The 18,822-nt window shown below is 37.4% G+C and overlaps 1 protein-coding gene across 5 annotated transcripts in view; it reads right to left on the bottom strand.

The window, feature by feature from the left end:
* Positions 1 to 18,822, bottom strand: part of Vps13b (vacuolar protein sorting 13 homolog B) — a 553,125-nt gene that overhangs the window by 265,143 nt on the left and 269,160 nt on the right. For all 5 annotated transcript variants that reach the window (XM_036207944.1, XM_036207941.1, XM_036207943.1 and 2 more), the window contains exons 29-30: positions 17,725 to 18,133; positions 9,369 to 9,480 (exon numbers count right to left, since the gene is read on the bottom strand). In XM_036207944.1, coding sequence (XP_036063837.1) covers positions 9,369 to 9,480; positions 17,725 to 18,133 — 521 coding nt within the window. The remainder of the gene's footprint in view (positions 1 to 9,368; positions 9,481 to 17,724; positions 18,134 to 18,822) is intronic.

Raw genomic sequence — 18,822 nt, 5'->3', positions numbered from 1 at the left:
ATTCAGGGGATCCAACACCTTTACATAGATAAAACACCAATGCACATAAAATACTTAAATATTTTTTAAAAACTCAATAAATAACACATGAATGTAAATTAAAGCTTTTAAATTTTTTATAAACATTTTTCAATCTGAATAAAGTAATAAAGTTTCCATTTAAGAAACATGAAGTTTTATGGAAAACTTTATTTTTATTTTTGTGTTTTTCGAGACAGCGTTTCTCTGTGTAGCTTTGTGCCTTTCCTGGATCTCGCTTTGGAGACCAGGCTGGCCTGGAACTCGCAGAGATCCGCCTGGCTCTTCCTGCCGAGTGCTGGGATTAAAGGCGTGCGCCACCACCACCCGGCTTGGAAAACTTTAATGCAATCAAAGTACTGATCATCAAGTAAATTTTTGTAACAAAAGTTGCATTTTCTCAGCATTTGCATAGGAAGACAAGTTGACCTTACTCTGCTATTTCAGGCTCAGAGAGAAAATCAGAGCAGCCAGTATTCAAAAGTTGCTCAGGCAATGGCATCATAAACAGAGTCTGTGCTCATCCCTGGAGGGAATCAACACAGCAACTGTTCTAACAGCAGAAAACAAAACAGTGCTCCTTCCTTCCTTCCTTCCTTCCTTCCTTCCTTCCTTCCTTCCTTCCTTCCTTCCTTCCTTCCCTCCCTCCCTCCCTCCCTCCCTTCCTCCCTCCTTTTCCTTAAAGAGAGGACATCACATAGTCCACGTTGCCCTTTGACTCCTGTGCTGAAATTAAAGAAATGCTTCACCATGCTTTCCAGCTACTCTACTTTTCAGAATTCTTTCGAACTATAATATAGTGCACTAAACAGCCATAGACCAAGGTGTGTATGTCATAAGTCTCACTTACAAAAGACATCTCTTAGTATGCAAAATTCATAAGTAATTTTCATATAACATGTAGACATTTTTAGAAGAATAAGATTTGTATGGAGAAAAACAAATAGAAAATCAAGTTCCTATCTATTAAGTAATGAATGCACTAAAAAGGACTAGCAAATAAGTGCTTGTATCAAAGAACTGTTTAGAAAACGGACAATTCACAAAGCTTTGGCCAGGCTCCAGGCGGAGCTCCAGGAGTCCAATTGTCGAGAAGGAGGAGGGCCTGTAAGAGCATGAATTGTTGAGACCAAAATTGGAAAAGCACAGGGACAAATAGCCAAACGAATGGAAGCACATGAATTATGAACCAAAGGCTGTGGAGCCCCCAGCTGGATCAGGCCCTCTGGATAAGTGAGACAATTGAATAGCTTGAACTGTTTGGGAGGCACCTAGACAGTGGGACCCGGACCTGTCCTTAGTGCATGAGCTGACTGTTTGGAACCTTGGGCTTACACAGGGACACATGCTCAGCATGGAAGGAGGGGACCGGACCTGCCTGTACTGAATCCACCAGGTTTAAATGAATCCCCAGGGGAGTCTTGGCCCTGGAGGAGATGGGAATGGAGGGGAGGGGCTGGGGGGAAGGATTAGGTGGGGCGGGAGGGGGGTGGACAGGGGAACCCATGGCTGATGTGTAAAATTAAAGCACAAATATAATAAATTTAAAAAAGGAGAAAAAAATTAAAAAAATAAAAAGAATGGACATAAGCAGATGCATGGGTATTTGTGGCATGAATGTAAGGTGAAATGCAAAGCTCATGAATATCCAATACGAAAAAGACCCAGCTTTCCTGAGAACGCAGCAAAGTTAAGAAACTACTAAAAATGCCACAAAAAAGATGTTAATCTTTCAATAATCCTCTTAATATGTTACTTCATTTGGTTTTAAAAGCATATTGTTACACTCAGTTTACTTAAATTTTTTTTCTAAAATTGATATTAAAAGCTTTTCTAAATTTTTAGACAATATGACAGTATCTGAGTCTGAATCTTATAGAACTAATAAATATGGAAACCATTTGAAATCTCTTGACTACCTATGTTATTATACTGTCATATATTTTAAATTTATTTTGAAAGCTGATTTATTAATATGACTACTTAAGGGCCAAGAGAAAAAACAGAACGAGCTTTAATTTGTCTCCCTGTATAATAGTGAACAGAACAAGATTGATAACTAAAGTTCTTAAGGAACAAAAAAGAAAATTAGAACCATCTTTGTTTTAATTTATTTAATTATTTTACATGGAGACCGCAGCCTCCCCTCCCTCCATGCCCCTCGATATTCAGGGGCAGGCCTCTCCTGGGCAACAGCAAAACATGGCCTATCGAGCTGCCATAAGACCAAGCACCTCCCCCTGTATTCATGCTAGGAAAGGCAATCCAGTATGAGGAACAGGTTCCCAAGAGCCAGCCAAAGTACCAGGGACAGCCCCTGCTCACATTTCCAGGAGCCCCACAAACAGACCAAGCTACACTACTGTCATATATATGTAGAGGGCCTAGGTTTGTTCCTGCAGGCTCCCTGGTTGTTGGTTCTGACTCTGTGAGTTCCCATGAGCCAGGCTAGCTTTTTCTGTGGGTTTTCTTGTGATGTTCCTGAAGCCGCTAGCTCCTCCAATCCCTCCTCTCTCTCAGTCTGCTCACAGGGAGTGGCCTGTTTAAGCTATGTGAGCCATCCTTGCACCCCCAAGCCCCATTTCCAGACTTCTCTCAGCACTCCCCCCTCCATCCAACCAGTAACACAATCTCTCAAATTTCCAATGCCCAACCTCCCCCAGTCCACCCAGGAGATCTTCTCTATTTCCCATTCCCAGAGAGATCTGAGTGTGTGCACGCACACGTGCGTACACACACACACACACACACACACACACACACACACACACACCCTGATCCACTTGGGTCTTCCTTGTTACCTAGCCTCTCTGGGTCTGTGGGTTGTAGTCTGGTTATCCTTTAGTTTACAGTTAATATCCACTTATGAGTGAGTACATACCATGTTTGTCTTTCTGGGTCTGGGTTATCTCACTCAAGATGATTAAAACTATCTCTTATAAAGTAAAAAATAAAATATATTGACTTTATTTATCTAATTATCAAATAAATCTATGTTAATATTTATATCTGGTCATGAGTCATTTCAGAGCTTGTAAAACACATATACAAAAAACTGGATTGAATTCTCAAGAACCAAGAAATACAAATATTAGGAATTTTTAAGAGTTTTCATCATAAATTACAGCTATAAATCTATAATTCTAGTTCTACACCATCATACAACATTTTTAAGAATGCAAAATAAAATGCATTTAAATTGTCAAATTTCTTCCCCACCTGGTAACAAGAATAGTTATATGAAAAACAAAAATCTAGTTACCTAAACAGCAAAAAAAAAAAAAAAGAAGAAGAAGAAGAAGTACTGAGATGAGATGTAAATATAACACTTCAGGTGAAAAGCCTCCAGAATGAGGTTCTTTCCCTAAATCATAAACAATAATCACTATGCCTGAGTCATGAGTTCAGTATGTTGACAGATGAGATGGTATGCCCTGCACCAAGGAGAAAAACACAAGTTCATACAGAAGTGTGCTGTGAGAAGTGTGCTGTATACAACAAAGGCCGCTGCACAATTATGACCTCACTGCACATGGGTTGTCGGTCACAGCACCAGAGGACTGCTGAAAGAACATGACATTTAAATCAAATGATCGGAAAAGTTTAAAAATAAACAGGATTTGAGAAAAACGAAGACAGAAGTCCTGAAGACTTTTAAAAATGATAATGTTTAACACTAAATGAAACCCCACCTCTACTGGGGGAGGTACCGGTAGCTATTGGCTACAGAGGAGGATTGGCTGGGTAGGCTGCTCATGTCCAGTAGATGACCACACTCCTATTTGCACAGAGCAATGTTAACTGGATAAGGGGGTTTAATAACAACAATGAAAGAGGAAATGAAGTTGGGGTGAATAGGGCTGGAGACAATAAGGAGAGCTAGAGGGAGGTAGTGGAAAATATGATTGATATACATTATATAAACATCTAAAACTCTTACGGAATAAAAAATATTTGGCACAAATATGTTAAGAATCTACAACCCCTTCAAAGTAAACTCCTTCATAATAAGAATTCTGCTGTGGAATATTCCTTTACAGTGTGTGAAGATGTGTCACTGTGATTGGATTAATAAAAAACTAAAAGAACAATAGCTATGCAGGAGGTATAGCAGGGACTTTAAGACAGAAAGACTCTGAGAAGAGGAAAGGAGGAGTCGTGAGCTGGACGCAGTGAGAACAAGACATGCACGAAGAGAGGTAAAAGCCACGAGTCACATGTCAACCTTAGATGAACAGAAATGGGTTAATTTAAGCATTAAGAGCTAGCAGGACAAGCCTAAGCTATAGGCCGAGCATTCCTAATTAATATGAAATTTTTTGTGAGCTGGAGTCCCAAAGAAAAATCCATCTACAAAACTCCTGAAAAACTTAAATAGAAGAAAACTGTACTTCAAGGAAGTTGAAAATATATGCGTTCTGAACCCAGGACATAACACACTAGACACCGCTGGGAATAGTTAACCTGAACATGGTCCTAGGAAGAGAGGCATTAGTCGTGAGGTCTGAGGTACAGGGTGAGGTCAGCTCAGGGAGAGAGACGATGCTGAGATACAAGACTGGGAGGTCTTCTGATGAGTTCATTAAAGCCTGAAGTCCTGTAACAATGGAACTCATGAAATACTGCTGAACTGTGACTCGTGCAGCCCTCCTGATTCAATGGCAAAAACCACAATATAATAATGTCAACTACCAAGTGATACAGTTATTCTTAAGGACAGATTTACTAGACCTTTCACTGAAGGAAACAACTCATGTTTGCTTTCACATTGTATCATGTAAATGATGCTTTCAGGTCTGAGAAGTTTAATAGAAATGTTTAAAGAATAGTTATATTAAAGGAGTTTGTAAAAATGTTGTATATCAAGCTGGTTCAAAACAAAAATCACCATTTAAATAATCCTTGGTCCTATGCTGTATAAAATATTAGTTTAAAAAGGCATTTTATTCTGAGTAGGATGATATGAGAAGATGACACAAACACATCTTGGAAAACACTATGTAGAGGAGACACTGTTACTTAAGACAACAGAGAGACACATACAGAAGAAAGTGGGCTCAAACAGAACTAACAAGTATAAACAGTGAACGCAGCCTGAAGAAGTGATTGGTATTTGGAATAAGTACTGGTAAGAATAAAAACTATTTCCTAGTGCATATACTTTGGAATTGCTGAATTTGAAAATGAACGTTGGGTCTAGGGAGATGTGTTTGCTATGCATGAGGACCAGAGTTCAAATCCCCAGCACTCAGGGGTAAAGCCAGGGGTGATAGCACCATCTATAAGCTCAACACTGGGGATGTGGAGCCAAGTAGACGCATGGGAACAGCTGGCCAGGCAGTCTAGTTCAATCAGCAAGCTACAGGTTCAGTGTGGAACCATGGCTAAAAACATAAAGATTTAGATCAAATAAGGAAGGCAACGGTATCATTTGGTGGTCTTCCTCTTACTGACTTAATTGTGAGTTTTTCGTCTCCTGCTAAGAGGTCACACTTCCCTGCTTCTTTGATATTTTATAACTGTTATATATAAAACAAACACAAAGAGACACTAAAGTTAAGACTGCCCTCATACACGTCTGAGAGGCACACCTTTCTTGCCAATTAGACAAAATAAAGTATATGGATCTCTGCAATCTAAGTGGAATTGACCCAGGGTGGCATGATTTGCAACTTTAGTTGCATTATATCACCTTTTGCTAAATGTATCTAAGACAGGGCTTTCCCTGTGTACTCACAGCTTCTCTCTCTAGTACAGCACTGTTCAGTGGGAATGAAACCAAACACAAAGAAAAGCCATTGTACCAATCAAAATTTATATGGAGTCTTATTGAAAAAGGTTTTTTAAAGTGGAATACAGTTGCAATAATACATTTGTCCATATACTAACCAAACTGCCATAGCAACACATACTTGAAATGAAGAATACTAATGAAGTCTTTTACTTACTAAAACTTTTTCACCTTTTGGCAATCATGTTTTTTGGTTCTCGCTAAAGCTCTGTTTAAAAGGTCATCTCAAAATTAAAAAGATGATGGAATGATCAGAAAACGATGCTAAACAGCTATTATATATCTCTTGTGTTTGTTGAAGTAATAAAATTATAAAGATAGTGAAGGAAAAAAACTTTTCTCATTAAAATCCAATAGTGTTTCATGTAAAAAAAAAAAAAAAATCCCAGCTTTGGCTCACCATATTTGAAAGGCAGAAGAGTGACATATAGTTGTGACCATTGTATGGGTTGGTACACCTCTAGTGTGCCTTTGTCTTTTAAGAAATGTTCAAATCAATTTCTTCCGGCTGGCTCTTCCTCTTAGCAAAGGTCCTATAGAGTGCTGCATGTATGTATGGGGCTTCCACAGATGTTGAGTGATCACTAGAGCCATGTGATCTGACTTGAGATAACCTACCTCCCCACTGCTGCATAGAGTACAAGGTCAAGCCATGTTACAGCATTTATCATTACTCCACTTCTTCCAAGGACAGAATAATGGCCAATCACATGGAAAGCCAAATTTCGGTTTTCCATTCATCATTGTGATGTGCCTCTAGGTTATTTTCAATTTAAAAGAGTAAAAGTATTATATTCTACTATAAACTTTTGTGTGGACATGTAGGTATACAGTCCAACTGTCCCACCATATGGTAACTATCTTTTACAAAGACATTTTACATTCCCACCAGAAATGTATGGGCATTTTTGTGGTATCATAAGCACATGTAAGTATGTGTGTATGTAGGTGTGTGTATGCATGTATATATGTACATTTATGCCTAGTTCCTGACACCTAACTCCTAAAACTTTTTATCCCTCTAGAGTAACATATTTGAAAGCTAATGAGGTAAATAGGGCCATGTCCTCTGAAGGACTAAGGCAAAATGATGATAGGAATTTTTATTTAGTCTCTAGGGGAGCATTGGCTAAAGGCTGCCATTGGCTAAAACTGTAAATAATCTTATTTGTATAATAATTATTCATAAAACCCCAAAAGGATATGAATAAGCTTCTGCTTTTGTTTGACTTAAATTTAAAGACTAGGAACTGTGAGTGCTCACTCTTTTTAAAGACCATCTTCACTACCTAAATCAAGAATATTTTCATGAATCAAAATGAAACTTTCATTATTAATTCAACACCCATTTTTTCCTCATTCCATACCACAAGAAGCAGTAATCCGCTATTGTGACTCTTTGGGTTCTGAAAGTTTCATATATTCAGGAAACATACAATATGAATCTTTCTAGCCTTGCCCACTGGGATTCATGGTTAAAACATTCATAAAAGAATAAACAAAGCCCTAGGGCACAGGGTCTTTTGCTTTGTGTCTGTATTTTTATTCTCCATGAGGTACTCCTACTCAGATGCCTTCACTCCTATGTGGTTTCTGTTCTCTGATGCTAAGGACACAGCATTTCAATGAGATCCTGAAATGTTTCTGATGAATTTCTGGGTCAACCTTTGTAAGTTTAGTTACATGAAAATGACTTGGAATGTGAGCTTTCCAAAAAACCTGCTCTCCCTCGCAGGCCTGTGGGTTCTGTAATTCTATGGTGTTTGACACTCTGGCACATAGTGTAAGCCTAATCTATGTGGGACTTCAAAGTTACTACACATGCTTTGAATGAATTCAATTTCTCCTGAGCCATGAGAACAGAAATCAGCAGAAGAGAAGAGGAGAGAGGAGGGGGAGGGAAGGGGATGTGGACATTAAAGCGAGCACTCTGAAAGACCAGCAAGGAAAGTAAGAGCAAGCCCAGGGAGAACAAGAAGCAAACCTGAGGGAGCCAGCTCACTGAGGACAAACTGAGTTCCAGACGTGATGGGTGCATCCCACAGGGTCTGCAACTGGAAAGGGAAGGGCAAAGGGGAGGGGCAATCTCACTGACTCTTTCACTAATAGTAGAAAGATCTTTTAATACAGATTTTTCCATCCAAAATAAAATAAGACCTTAAATTAAGACTGTGTATCCCCAAAGTACAGAAAGTAAAAGCGTGAGAAGACTTCTAAATGTTAGAAAATTTAAAAGTCCTTTCTACTCCTCCCTTCTTTCCTATTACAGGGCTCAGTCTTACTGGCAAGCACTGGACCACTGAGCTAAATTCCAACAGCTCTGAAAGCTCTAGAGCTAACTCACTATTGTTATTAGACAAGCAACAGCTATTTTTTAATAGTTCCCATTTTTAATTTTTAAAATCCCCAAGAAGGTGGGTTAGAAAACTCTCTAGGTCTCACAGAGCTCTGATAGCCTTGGATTTTTATATAAACTCAACTAAATAAATGCTAAGGCGATAAATACTACAACCTACATAAAATAGTAATATAAGGAAGAGTTCAATATGTAAATCAAAACAAATAGGGAAAAACTTTGTAAGTCAAATCTACATCCATTACAGAGATGGTCTTGTGAAACTATGTCATGGGTCCTATGGACACAGCTAGGACCTCAGTACTGGGACACAGTGGTGCTGAAGAGGCAGGATTGAGACTGGGGTCAACTCTGACTGTACAGGGAGACCCTGTCATCTTCTAGGTGGTGAAAGTGATACTTAAACTGGAACTTTTTCAAAGCTTGTGACTACTGGATAGCAGTAGCCATTTAGTTTAAAAGACTAAGACTATGACATCTGAAGTCCAGACCAGCAGGCAGAGCAAGAAGCCTACTTGTTTGTCCGTATCTCTGGGCCTGTTCTCCCTTGGCACTGTCTGCAACTGCACTTCTGCGTCTGGAAGCAGTGCCAGCCTCAGTACGAGTTCTGTATTATTTTTATCATGCTCATTACATATGCTCAGCAGTGGAGGCATCCGTATATGCTTGGTGTGGTTTGCAAACACTTGGTGACGAAATCCAGAGCCCGGCATTTTCACAGAAAGTGTTTACTGTGAAATTTCTCCTTAGAAGTTTGCTGTTCTTTACAGCTTTGATCCATATGACATCCACAAGCCTACACTTCAAATAATGGCTTATGCTTAAATTAAGAAAATGCTTCACTTTAATACAACAAGACTCCAGCAGGATGTGGTAGTTCTAGAAAGGACCTCGTTTTCTTATGTGATTAGTTAGAGATTTGGTCAAATATGAAGGCTGCGAGAATTTTCCATGCTTTGCTTCTTCACTTTATGGTGACTTGGTACTTACATTCTGCTGTTCAACAACACTTCACAGGAATACTTGATTTGTCTGAAGGAATTTAAAAACCCACAACTAAGGAAAATCAGAAAAGCCTGGTTTGAAATATCAAAGATCTCCAGTAAAAAATATTTCTAGAGGCCACACCAATCAAGTTTTATTGATCACTGTGCACTGCAGGACAAAATTATTGCAAGATTGAATGCAAGAAAATCAACTTACTGGTAAATATCTTTCCTGAGGACAGATCTGCCGAGCGGATTATCAGCCTGGGGCGCCATGGCAACAGAACCAACTTTCAAAACCATTGTGTCTTCCTTTGCTGCCTGATTCACTGCAATAAAAGGAAGAGGCATGAGTGTGTGTGGATCTTTGATGCATAATGAGAAATATTTGAGGGAACGGGATGCCAATACCTTACAACACAGCTAATAAATGAGAAAAAGAACAACAAAAAGTTATATTTAGAATAAAATTTTTTGATGCTTTTTAAAGTCTATTTCCTTCAAATCTTATTTTGTGGTTTTTCTGTTACTACAATTAAACTCACAATGAAAAAATAATCAACTGTACCCAATGTAACAATATGTTGTTATTATTAAGTGTATGTACATAATACTAAAGGCATATGATGAGTTAATTCTATATTTATACTACTGTAGAGTTTCTGAAAGAAAATTTCAGGTCTGGAATTTAACATTAGAAACATACAACAGAGTATTAACAAGCCAGCAAAAACTTCCAATCATTTAAATTTACACATGTAACAGTAACTAAATATATCACAATTACACACAGCAAGCACGTTCAGCTGTGAAATGTCAGAAAATCTAAGAGACCCGGGATGGTCCCAATGTTGACGACGACAAAGGCCAAGGACTGCATGTGAGAGAGCATCTCAGCATGTCAGCAGGGCGTCTCCAATTGCAGTGACTGCACCTCGGAACAGTCATGGCTGCTTGAGGAACAAGTTTCACTTTCTGATGAAGCTGAGAAGTGAGAATATTCAAAAGAAAAAGTGGGAGAGAGATTAAACAGATAACTGAGCTCTAATTGTTCTTTTTGGATTGAATGAGAAATTATATAACCTCATGTTCTTACAAAGTTCACACCTTTTTGTGTGTGTGTGTGTGTGTGTGTGTGTGTGTGTGTAAAACCCACAGCTACTTCAAATTATTTGGAAGGGATAGGGCCTTTTTAATGACCCTTTTTATTAAATTTGATGACTTCTAACAATAAATCAACTATAATAGCTGTTTAGCTATTGCTTAAACATTATTAACATAATATACAACTCTCTGCACTTTAAGTAACTACATAACCCATGAAGTCAGTGAATTAGCTTAGTGATAGTATACCTTCCTACCTGTGTAAGACACTACCAATACCACTGAGAAAGGTGGTGGTGGGAATATGAATACAAAGTATTAGAAACCAAGGAAAGAAATGGAAACCTGATTTTCTCAAGGAACCATTAGGATCTACCACAAACAGAACAGAGAAGAGCTGGGTGCAAGGCCTCCAGACATCCTACAAAGGCACAATCTGTGTTTCCCAAACTGAGCCGCCCAAGGAATGCAAAAGCTAGGAGATTATTTCCAGCTGCTTTAACAGCTGGAATGCTCTGACTTTGATTAGTCAAAAAAAAAAAGAAAGTTAGAATTGAGAAAATGAAAAGGTAAAATAGAGCTAGTTGCCCAGGGCAGGAGGAAGATGGTACACAGGGAGAAAAGGCCACAGTGGTGGGGAGTGGGGAGTAGGGGTGTGAGGAAGTGGGAGGAGGTGGGCAGCAAATAGGAGTAAAGAGATGAACTATCATAATAAATATAAGCATGTGGACATCTCAGTAAACACAATAATTTAAAAAGTCCATTGCAAAAAAGATCAAACAGAAAACTACGTCTCAACCAGCTGTGGTATTTTCAAATGACAGGAGATCTGGCTTGATTATAGGTCCTCATACTATGAACAGTGTTTACATTTCACAGATCTTGCATTATATGCCAAACTTAATAGTTCCATGTGGTAAGGCTTCTGATTAAGCAGAAGGCAGCAATTAAATCAATAAATAGTAAGCCTGGAAAATAGACTATACTACAGAAGTACAATTAGTGGACTTGCTAACTGTCCTTCCAGGCTGCAGATACTACCCGCCATATGAAATTCCAATAGCAATAGAAACAGAAAATGGGGAGCATATGGAAGAAAAATTACATATTTGTGTTACATACAATGCCAGATCCAAGAAGAGAACTCTGTTAGAACCAAGTGAACTCTCAGTAGGTTACACAGTGAAATACATAAAGAACTACTTACTGACAAGATTTATAAATTAAATCAAAATATTAATTTTATTATGAACAGTATTCAATTTATCAAAAATTTGATTCATTTATAAGAAAATGGTAAAACTATGAATTTTCATGTGGAAATGCCTTGAGTTGTTTCTTCTGTTACTTTATAGCTGAAAACAAACAAGCCTACCTTTCTGGCTTATTTAACCTATATTTAATAGTTGGGCCACATGAGGGAATATTCTCTTTTAAAGCATTTTCAACATGAAAATCAATGCCTTCCTTCTTCGCTTTAGCTATTTTAACTGAGCCTCATTAGGAACCACTCACTACAGGAGACACATCCTATATCCAAAAACCAGCTCTCTATGCTGAAATAAAAAACTAACATGGGAAATGGAATACCTGTAGATTTGGAATCTTGATAACTGTGAAAGAGGCAGGCAACACTCAGGTTGACTCAGACTTTCAAAATCACCTACCTGAATAAAACACTAGAATGTTAAAGATAATTCTATCATTATCAGAATGAAAAAAGCTTTATATTACCAAGCTTTACATTAGCAAGAACTATAATTCAGAAAGATCATCCTTGAGGAGGTAAAGTGTGTGTGTGTGTGTGTGTGTGTGTGTATGCGCGCGCACACGTGCGCTTGTATGTGCACATGAGTGTGTGCTTTAAGTGAAAAGGTTGTAACAACTCTGAAATCATAATCTTGCTTCATTATTCTGAAGTAGAAATAAGAGGATTTTCATGAAATTGTCACCATGAGATTTTTCTCTTCAATTTTCTAAAGTGAAATATAAAATAAATGTGTTTGGGGGACTTTCCTTTAGGTTTCTCATAAGCTCATCAGAATAAAATACCTAAAGTTGAAAGCACACTGAACTTATCATGTGTAATATCATAGTTTTATAACATCATAACCACTATAACAGCCACACAACGACAGGCTTAAATGAGTTACTGTCATGTTGGCAGTAAGGTTCAATACATGTGAATATGATGAGCACATGCATACTAAAGGGAAACACACTTTATGAGTCATCTCAGACTTCTCTGTGATGCACAGAGCCAGCTGAACATGCAAACTACACTGGCCACTTTTATTTAAGAGTTTCTTCATTTATTATACTATACTCACTGAGACTATTTATCAGACATTCTCAATTACTCTTCTCAAGATACCATTCCAACAAACTTCCTTTCAAAGCACTTCTAAAATAAAATGAACATTCTGTTCTTTATTCTGTTTTACTAGCCAGTCAGTTAGTGGTATTTATAACAGTGATATTGTTGCTTCTATTAAGATTTCTTTAATTAGGTTAAATTTTGCTTTCAGCACATATATTTCCAAAGATATCTGCAGTAATATTCTCTGTCTCATAATGTTCTTCAAAGCGATCTAAGAGAACACTTAAGTACCTGAACTCCGAAATTATATATGTTATAATACTGCCACCAAAATAAAAGAAAGGAAAAAAAAAAGCCAAACAATATAAATAGCTTTAAAATCAAGTAGTAAAATTCTGGGTTTATTATTGGAATTGTTTAAAATAGGACTCCATAATTCTAGAAGCCTATTGGAAATTTAAAACTATACAGAAGAAATAATGCTATGTTTTTAAATCTCCTCACTATCAGCCAGATTCCTATTGCTTTAGACATATATACAGAGATATCAATGATGGACAGATCTGGCTTTTGTTAAGTGTAATCCAAAATACATCAAGAGTTAAATGATGAATTTCTGCCCTCAGCCCACAGGGCTATACTGTGTCAGCTGGAGTTGGTTCCCATTCTCACTTCTTAAAGTAAATGTGACTATGTAGAAATATTAAAACCAAACCAAAACAACAACATAGAAGCACCCCCCCCCCAATCCTGCTAGAGTACAAAAGGGCTCCCACACAGGTTAGTGGCTACTCAACAAGAGAGACTTGTAGAAGAGAACTACTACACGATCCAGAAGGTCTGTATTGTGGACACATCGAGAACTAAAAACACAGACTCCTACAAATACTCTCACGCCAGTATTTACAGCACGTGCTAACACTAACCACACCCACAGAAGAAGAAAAAGAGAGAATGACCCAAGTATTAAAAAGATAAATGGATAAACAAAATGCCATATTTATCTAAACAAAAATGCTATTCACTCAAAAACCAATGACATTCTTTATTTTAATATTTTGATTACATTTTATTTATTTAGCTGGGTGGTGGGGTATGTGGAAGTAAGAAGACAACCCATGGGGGCCAGGTTTCTCCTTTCATCACATGGGTCCTAGAGATCAAACTCAGGTCCCTAGGTTTGGTGGCAAGTACATTTACCTGGTAAGCCATCTCTCCAGCCCCCAATAACATTCTTAAATGTTACAATTTAGATGAATCTCAAAACATGATCAGTAAAATCAGCCATGTACAAAAAGACAAATATGACATGATTCCTCTTACTGAAATTTTGAGACCAGGTAAATGCATAGATAGGTGAAGATTTCCAAGGTCTTGGAATAGTATATTGCCTAATGTGTTTAGAGTTTCTTCTTGGAGTAACATGGATGTTTTTTTCTTTTTTTAAATTGATACTATATTATGATGCTTGTTCAACACTGTAAATATAAATAATGCCATGAAATTACAAACTTAACAACTGTTAGCAGAAATCTTCTATGATGTATATTTTGTGTCCCCCCCCCCAAAAAAAAATAAATAATCCTAACAAGGACAAAATGTTTCCAAATCAATGACAAAACACAGCAACTGGCAAATTCTACCTCTGGAGGAAACAGCTACCACTAAACAAGGCACTCCATGCAAGGGATGTGATCAGCACTGACAAGGGAGACAAAACTCTATCTTGTAAGTGTTTTCATAAAGTTGGAGTCAGTCAAACAATTCATTCACAGGAATACTATAATGGAGTGCAGAAACAAAGGTACAACTCACAGTGAAAATATACTTTCTGTTCACAAATATCGATGCCTGTGAAAATCATTCAGTACTTCAATTCATCAATTAGATAGAATATGTGAAGACAAATGAGCAAATAGTGAATACAAATCAGAGGACCACATTAAGACCAAGTTATAACTAAATCAGTCATACCACTAAAATTACTAAAACACACACACACACACACACACATCCCTGCAAAAGAGTCTAACTTTGTAGCCTTGACTAGTTGAAAACTCACTATGAAGACCAGAATGGTCTTGATCTTGTGGCAATCTTGCTGCCCCTGCCTCAGTTCTGGAATTACAGGCACAGTCAATGAGCATGGCTTGGATGGATGGTATTAAAGTACCAGCTTAGACTATTTCATTCAGAAAAAAACTAACTCGCTGACACTGTTTTATAGTGTTGGAGCAGTTTTAAACTAGGTAAGCTGATAATGAAATGAACCCATGCAGTTTTTTAAAGCTGTATTTATAATCAATATTGACTTATATTGTATGAAATGGGTTTCTAAGAAATTGTTAGGCTAATGTGTGCATGAAGCCACAGGCTCCACCCCAGCACTGGGAAGAAACAAACAAACAAACAAACAAGAACAAACAGAAAATAAGAAAAAGAAACCAAAAGAAAATAGTAGTAGACATAATAAGAGAAGAGACTCATCTCAGCGACATGGTGATAGAGCAACATAGGACTACTTCCATGCTCCTTAGTCTTGCTGCTCACTGTCGCTTCTGAGCATGTTACCTATGTGTATTTTCTCTGTCGTCTCAACTGCTCATCTCCAATATCACTTTCTGTCTTAGTTTTCAATGAAATTTGGCCTTACCAATTTACATTCAACTAAAATTAGGTATTTATAGAATAGAGAACATAAAACACATTCTGCATTAATATAAATATGACTTATTAATGTATTGTGAATTAAATAGGGGGTGGCTCAGTGGATGAGGGTACTTTCAGTCAATTTTGGTGCTCTGAATTCAATCTTTTTTCCCAGGAGAAGAACGGACTCTCCCAAATTGACCTTTGCCCTCCACATGCCCATGTGGCATGCATCTGTTTCCTCATAAACACTTGTAAGTTAAAAAACTGATAATGAGCCAGGCAGTGGTGGCATATGCCTTTAATTCCATCACTCAGGGAGTCAGAGGCAAGCAGGTATTTGTGAGTTTAAAGTCAGCCTAGTCTACAGAGTTCCAGGATACCCAGAGCTGCATAGAGAAACTTTTTCTCAAAAAACCAAAAGGGGAAAAAACCCTGATAATGAAGGAATGTTTGCTAATCTAAGTGGTCTTTCATATCAGTCATCTCTACCATGGTCATGAGAAAATAATCACTTGCAAATTAGGCCCTTAGAGAATTATCTACTGAAAAATGTAGGTTTTTCTTTTTACTTGTGTAATCTAATGTGAATTATTTATCTAATAATATTCATTAGATAGTCACATACTTAAAGCCAGTGATTAGGTAAATGCATAAAGGTCATTACATCTGCAAAGGACATGCGGCTTCTATCTGCTCAGCAGGTGTTCACAAGGGTCACAAGGGTCAATTGCTCTTCGTGACTCCTGCACTTTTATAAATGATTTGAATGGATGGAAGTAGCTGTACAGTAGTTAGAACAGAGCATATTTGAAAGATACTAACTTTCAATGTCAAAGTAAGTAATCCCTAATGAAAGTAGTCATAAAAATAGGAATGAATATATACTGAGGATTACTAATTCACTGAAGTTAGCTCCAGGTATCTTGACAAATCTATAAAGCTATACAAATACTTTCTCATTATGGAAATGGAAAGAACTATTTTAATAAACCTTAGTAACTGGTGATATTCAGGTAGAATATCTTCTGCAATTAAGATTATCTGTCCAGGTAGACAGAAAACAGACAGTAAGAGACTCTGAGAATATAGTGTGTAATCAGGTATTCTTTTTTGGTATCTGTTACCACTGGCTACTCAGTCTTCTTCCTCTACAGAATAGTAAGGAGAACAAAAAAGAAAGACTGCTTATATTTTTATATAGCATAGACTAAGGCCTGTATCTCAATACTGAATTTTCATTTGTCTTGAATTCCTAAGACTACAATGATTAGCAGGACAGTTGCTATGGGTTGAAATATATATGTTCCTCCCAAAATGCTTATGATGGAGATAAAGTCAAGATGACAGTGTTAGGAAGTGGTAATTATGGAATTCATGCAGTCCTCAGCACTCATCCTGCTGTTAATTAAAGGTGTCTGGTCAATGAGTTTGTTCCATTTGCCCCGTTTTTAGTTCTGTGAAGTCTCAGCGATGGAGTGCGAATCTACAAGCAGAAAATGGCTCTCATCACACAGAGAATCAGCTAACTCTTTATCTGGGACTTTCAAACACCCAATGTAAGAGATAAATTTCTATTATTTATTAATTCCCAGTTAAGATAATTATAGCCACACGAACAGACAGCATAAAAAAGATCACAATCCAGTGTCTTCTGCACCTTAGTACTGTTACATTGTCCAATCTGGCTAAAGATTTATTTGTGACGGTGAGATTCACGTGAGCCATGCAGAATTCTGCTTTAGCAGAAAGGACACAACCTTACTCATGGAATTAATTCGGTTAACTAAGAACTGACTATGGAACTGGCCATCTCCTAACGTCACGATTTGAAGTATCTAGAAGCACGATGAGAGAGCTTGGGTGTCAATATTCTGTTACTACAACCTGCATCCAACAAGGCACTAGTGCTGTCACTCAAAAGAACTTAGATTAATGTGCTCAGGATTTCAAATACCTCAGTCTGTATAATCTGAAAACTTAGAGCATAAACAACTAAGCTTAATGTCTCTTGAAACTAGAAATCTTCCATTTTTTTTAATCCAATAGCGGGAACTAAAATGTTAAAATCACTTTTGTGAGTGGAAGCAGGGTTATTATCTTCTTACAATAAAAGACTGGATTTCTAGAAGCCATTGGAAGCCTGAAGAAGCCATGAGGGTCTGTTGATAAAGTTTTCTTCCTACCCTGTCATTGGGTATTTATAACAGAATTTTCATAAATTTTATCGCTATAAATATTATTGTTTTTTAACAAAAATTGACATATCTTGGATACAGACAGAAAGAAAATGTCAGAGGAAAAATAATCTCAATTTTCTCATTCTACTAAATTAATAGTTAGATACTTAGTAACACCTGTAAAAAATGTAAAATAAGACTTTCGTCCATATATTAATAAGACTACTATTCATGCCTCATACAGAAAATTATTTAATGCAACACATCCACCCACTCATCTCCATGCACATGGAAAAAAAATGAAACAAGAAAAACCATACCTTCGACAGTTGACTGTGTTTCTTCAGTTTGGGGAACAAAAATTCTGATGACACTTGTATTGATATAAATCAAAGGTAAATTGCGGGCAGTCAGTGTATGGGTCCTCATGGGCTGACCAGAAGATTTCCTTTTCTCTTTTTGGGTCCTTGGTAGTTTTGTTTGAAATATGCTTGAAATGGCATTAAGTAAAGGAAAGCAAAGCACAATATCAAATGCTTGTGCAGAAAGAAGAATTTCATGAAGAAAGTGAGGTGAGCCATCCATTAAACCTTCAGATAATTTATGAAAACTTCTTCGCTCATTTCTCGAGGTTAACTTGTGGCGGACATTTTTTGTTACGGCTTTTGTGTATGTCAGAGAAAGAAATCCATGTTGCTGATGAGCACCATCTAGAAGTTTTGTAGTTGTCTGTTCCAGAAAAGGCAAGCACAATACACATTTCATTTTTTTTTTAAAGGAGACAGTACTTGTATGAGAGGAAAAAAGGCAAGTATTTTGACCTTTTTCTATTGTTCATCCTACACTTGTTAATAAACATGGGAGTGATCAATTCTAAAGAGAGGTTGAAAGTTTCCATGGCTATACTAGACTGACAGACCTGAGAGTTAAGAATTCCTGAGAAAACTATTTTCCCTAATCAATTAGTGGTACATAAAATTCTATTTTCCACATCACTTAACATAAAATTAGACTGGAAGAGATGATCTCATTCCCAACACCTCTTTTGAATCCCAGACGACATTATTGTTGTATACTAGGCCATGGAGTAACGTTAGTAATGGAACTCAAACAGAGAGGAAGAAAAGGAAAGGAGCACTCTAGAGAAACAGGGCAATCTGGCAAGCCATGAGCCAAGGCATCTCTGTCTGCGATCCACCCCCCCAGGCACCATGCTGTCTACTTTCTTTCAAGTTGAGGTCTATAAACAAACAGCAGATGAGAGGAATAACTAGGCAATTCAGATATTATTGTTCAGTTTTTTCATTTTCCTATTGTTTGTTTGCTTTGGTTTGGTGTGTGTGTGTGTGTGTGTGTGTGTGTGTGTGTGTGTGTGTGTGTATGTGTGTGTGTGTGTGTGTGTGTTGTGTAGGGATTGA

This window comes from Onychomys torridus, chromosome 16 (genome assembly GCF_903995425.1).
Source record: "Onychomys torridus chromosome 16, mOncTor1.1, whole genome shotgun sequence".
Taxonomy (NCBI): Eukaryota; Metazoa; Chordata; class Mammalia; order Rodentia; family Cricetidae; genus Onychomys; species Onychomys torridus.
The sequence above is the reverse complement of the archived record's forward strand: the minus strand, read 5'-3'. Positions and strand labels throughout refer to the sequence as shown.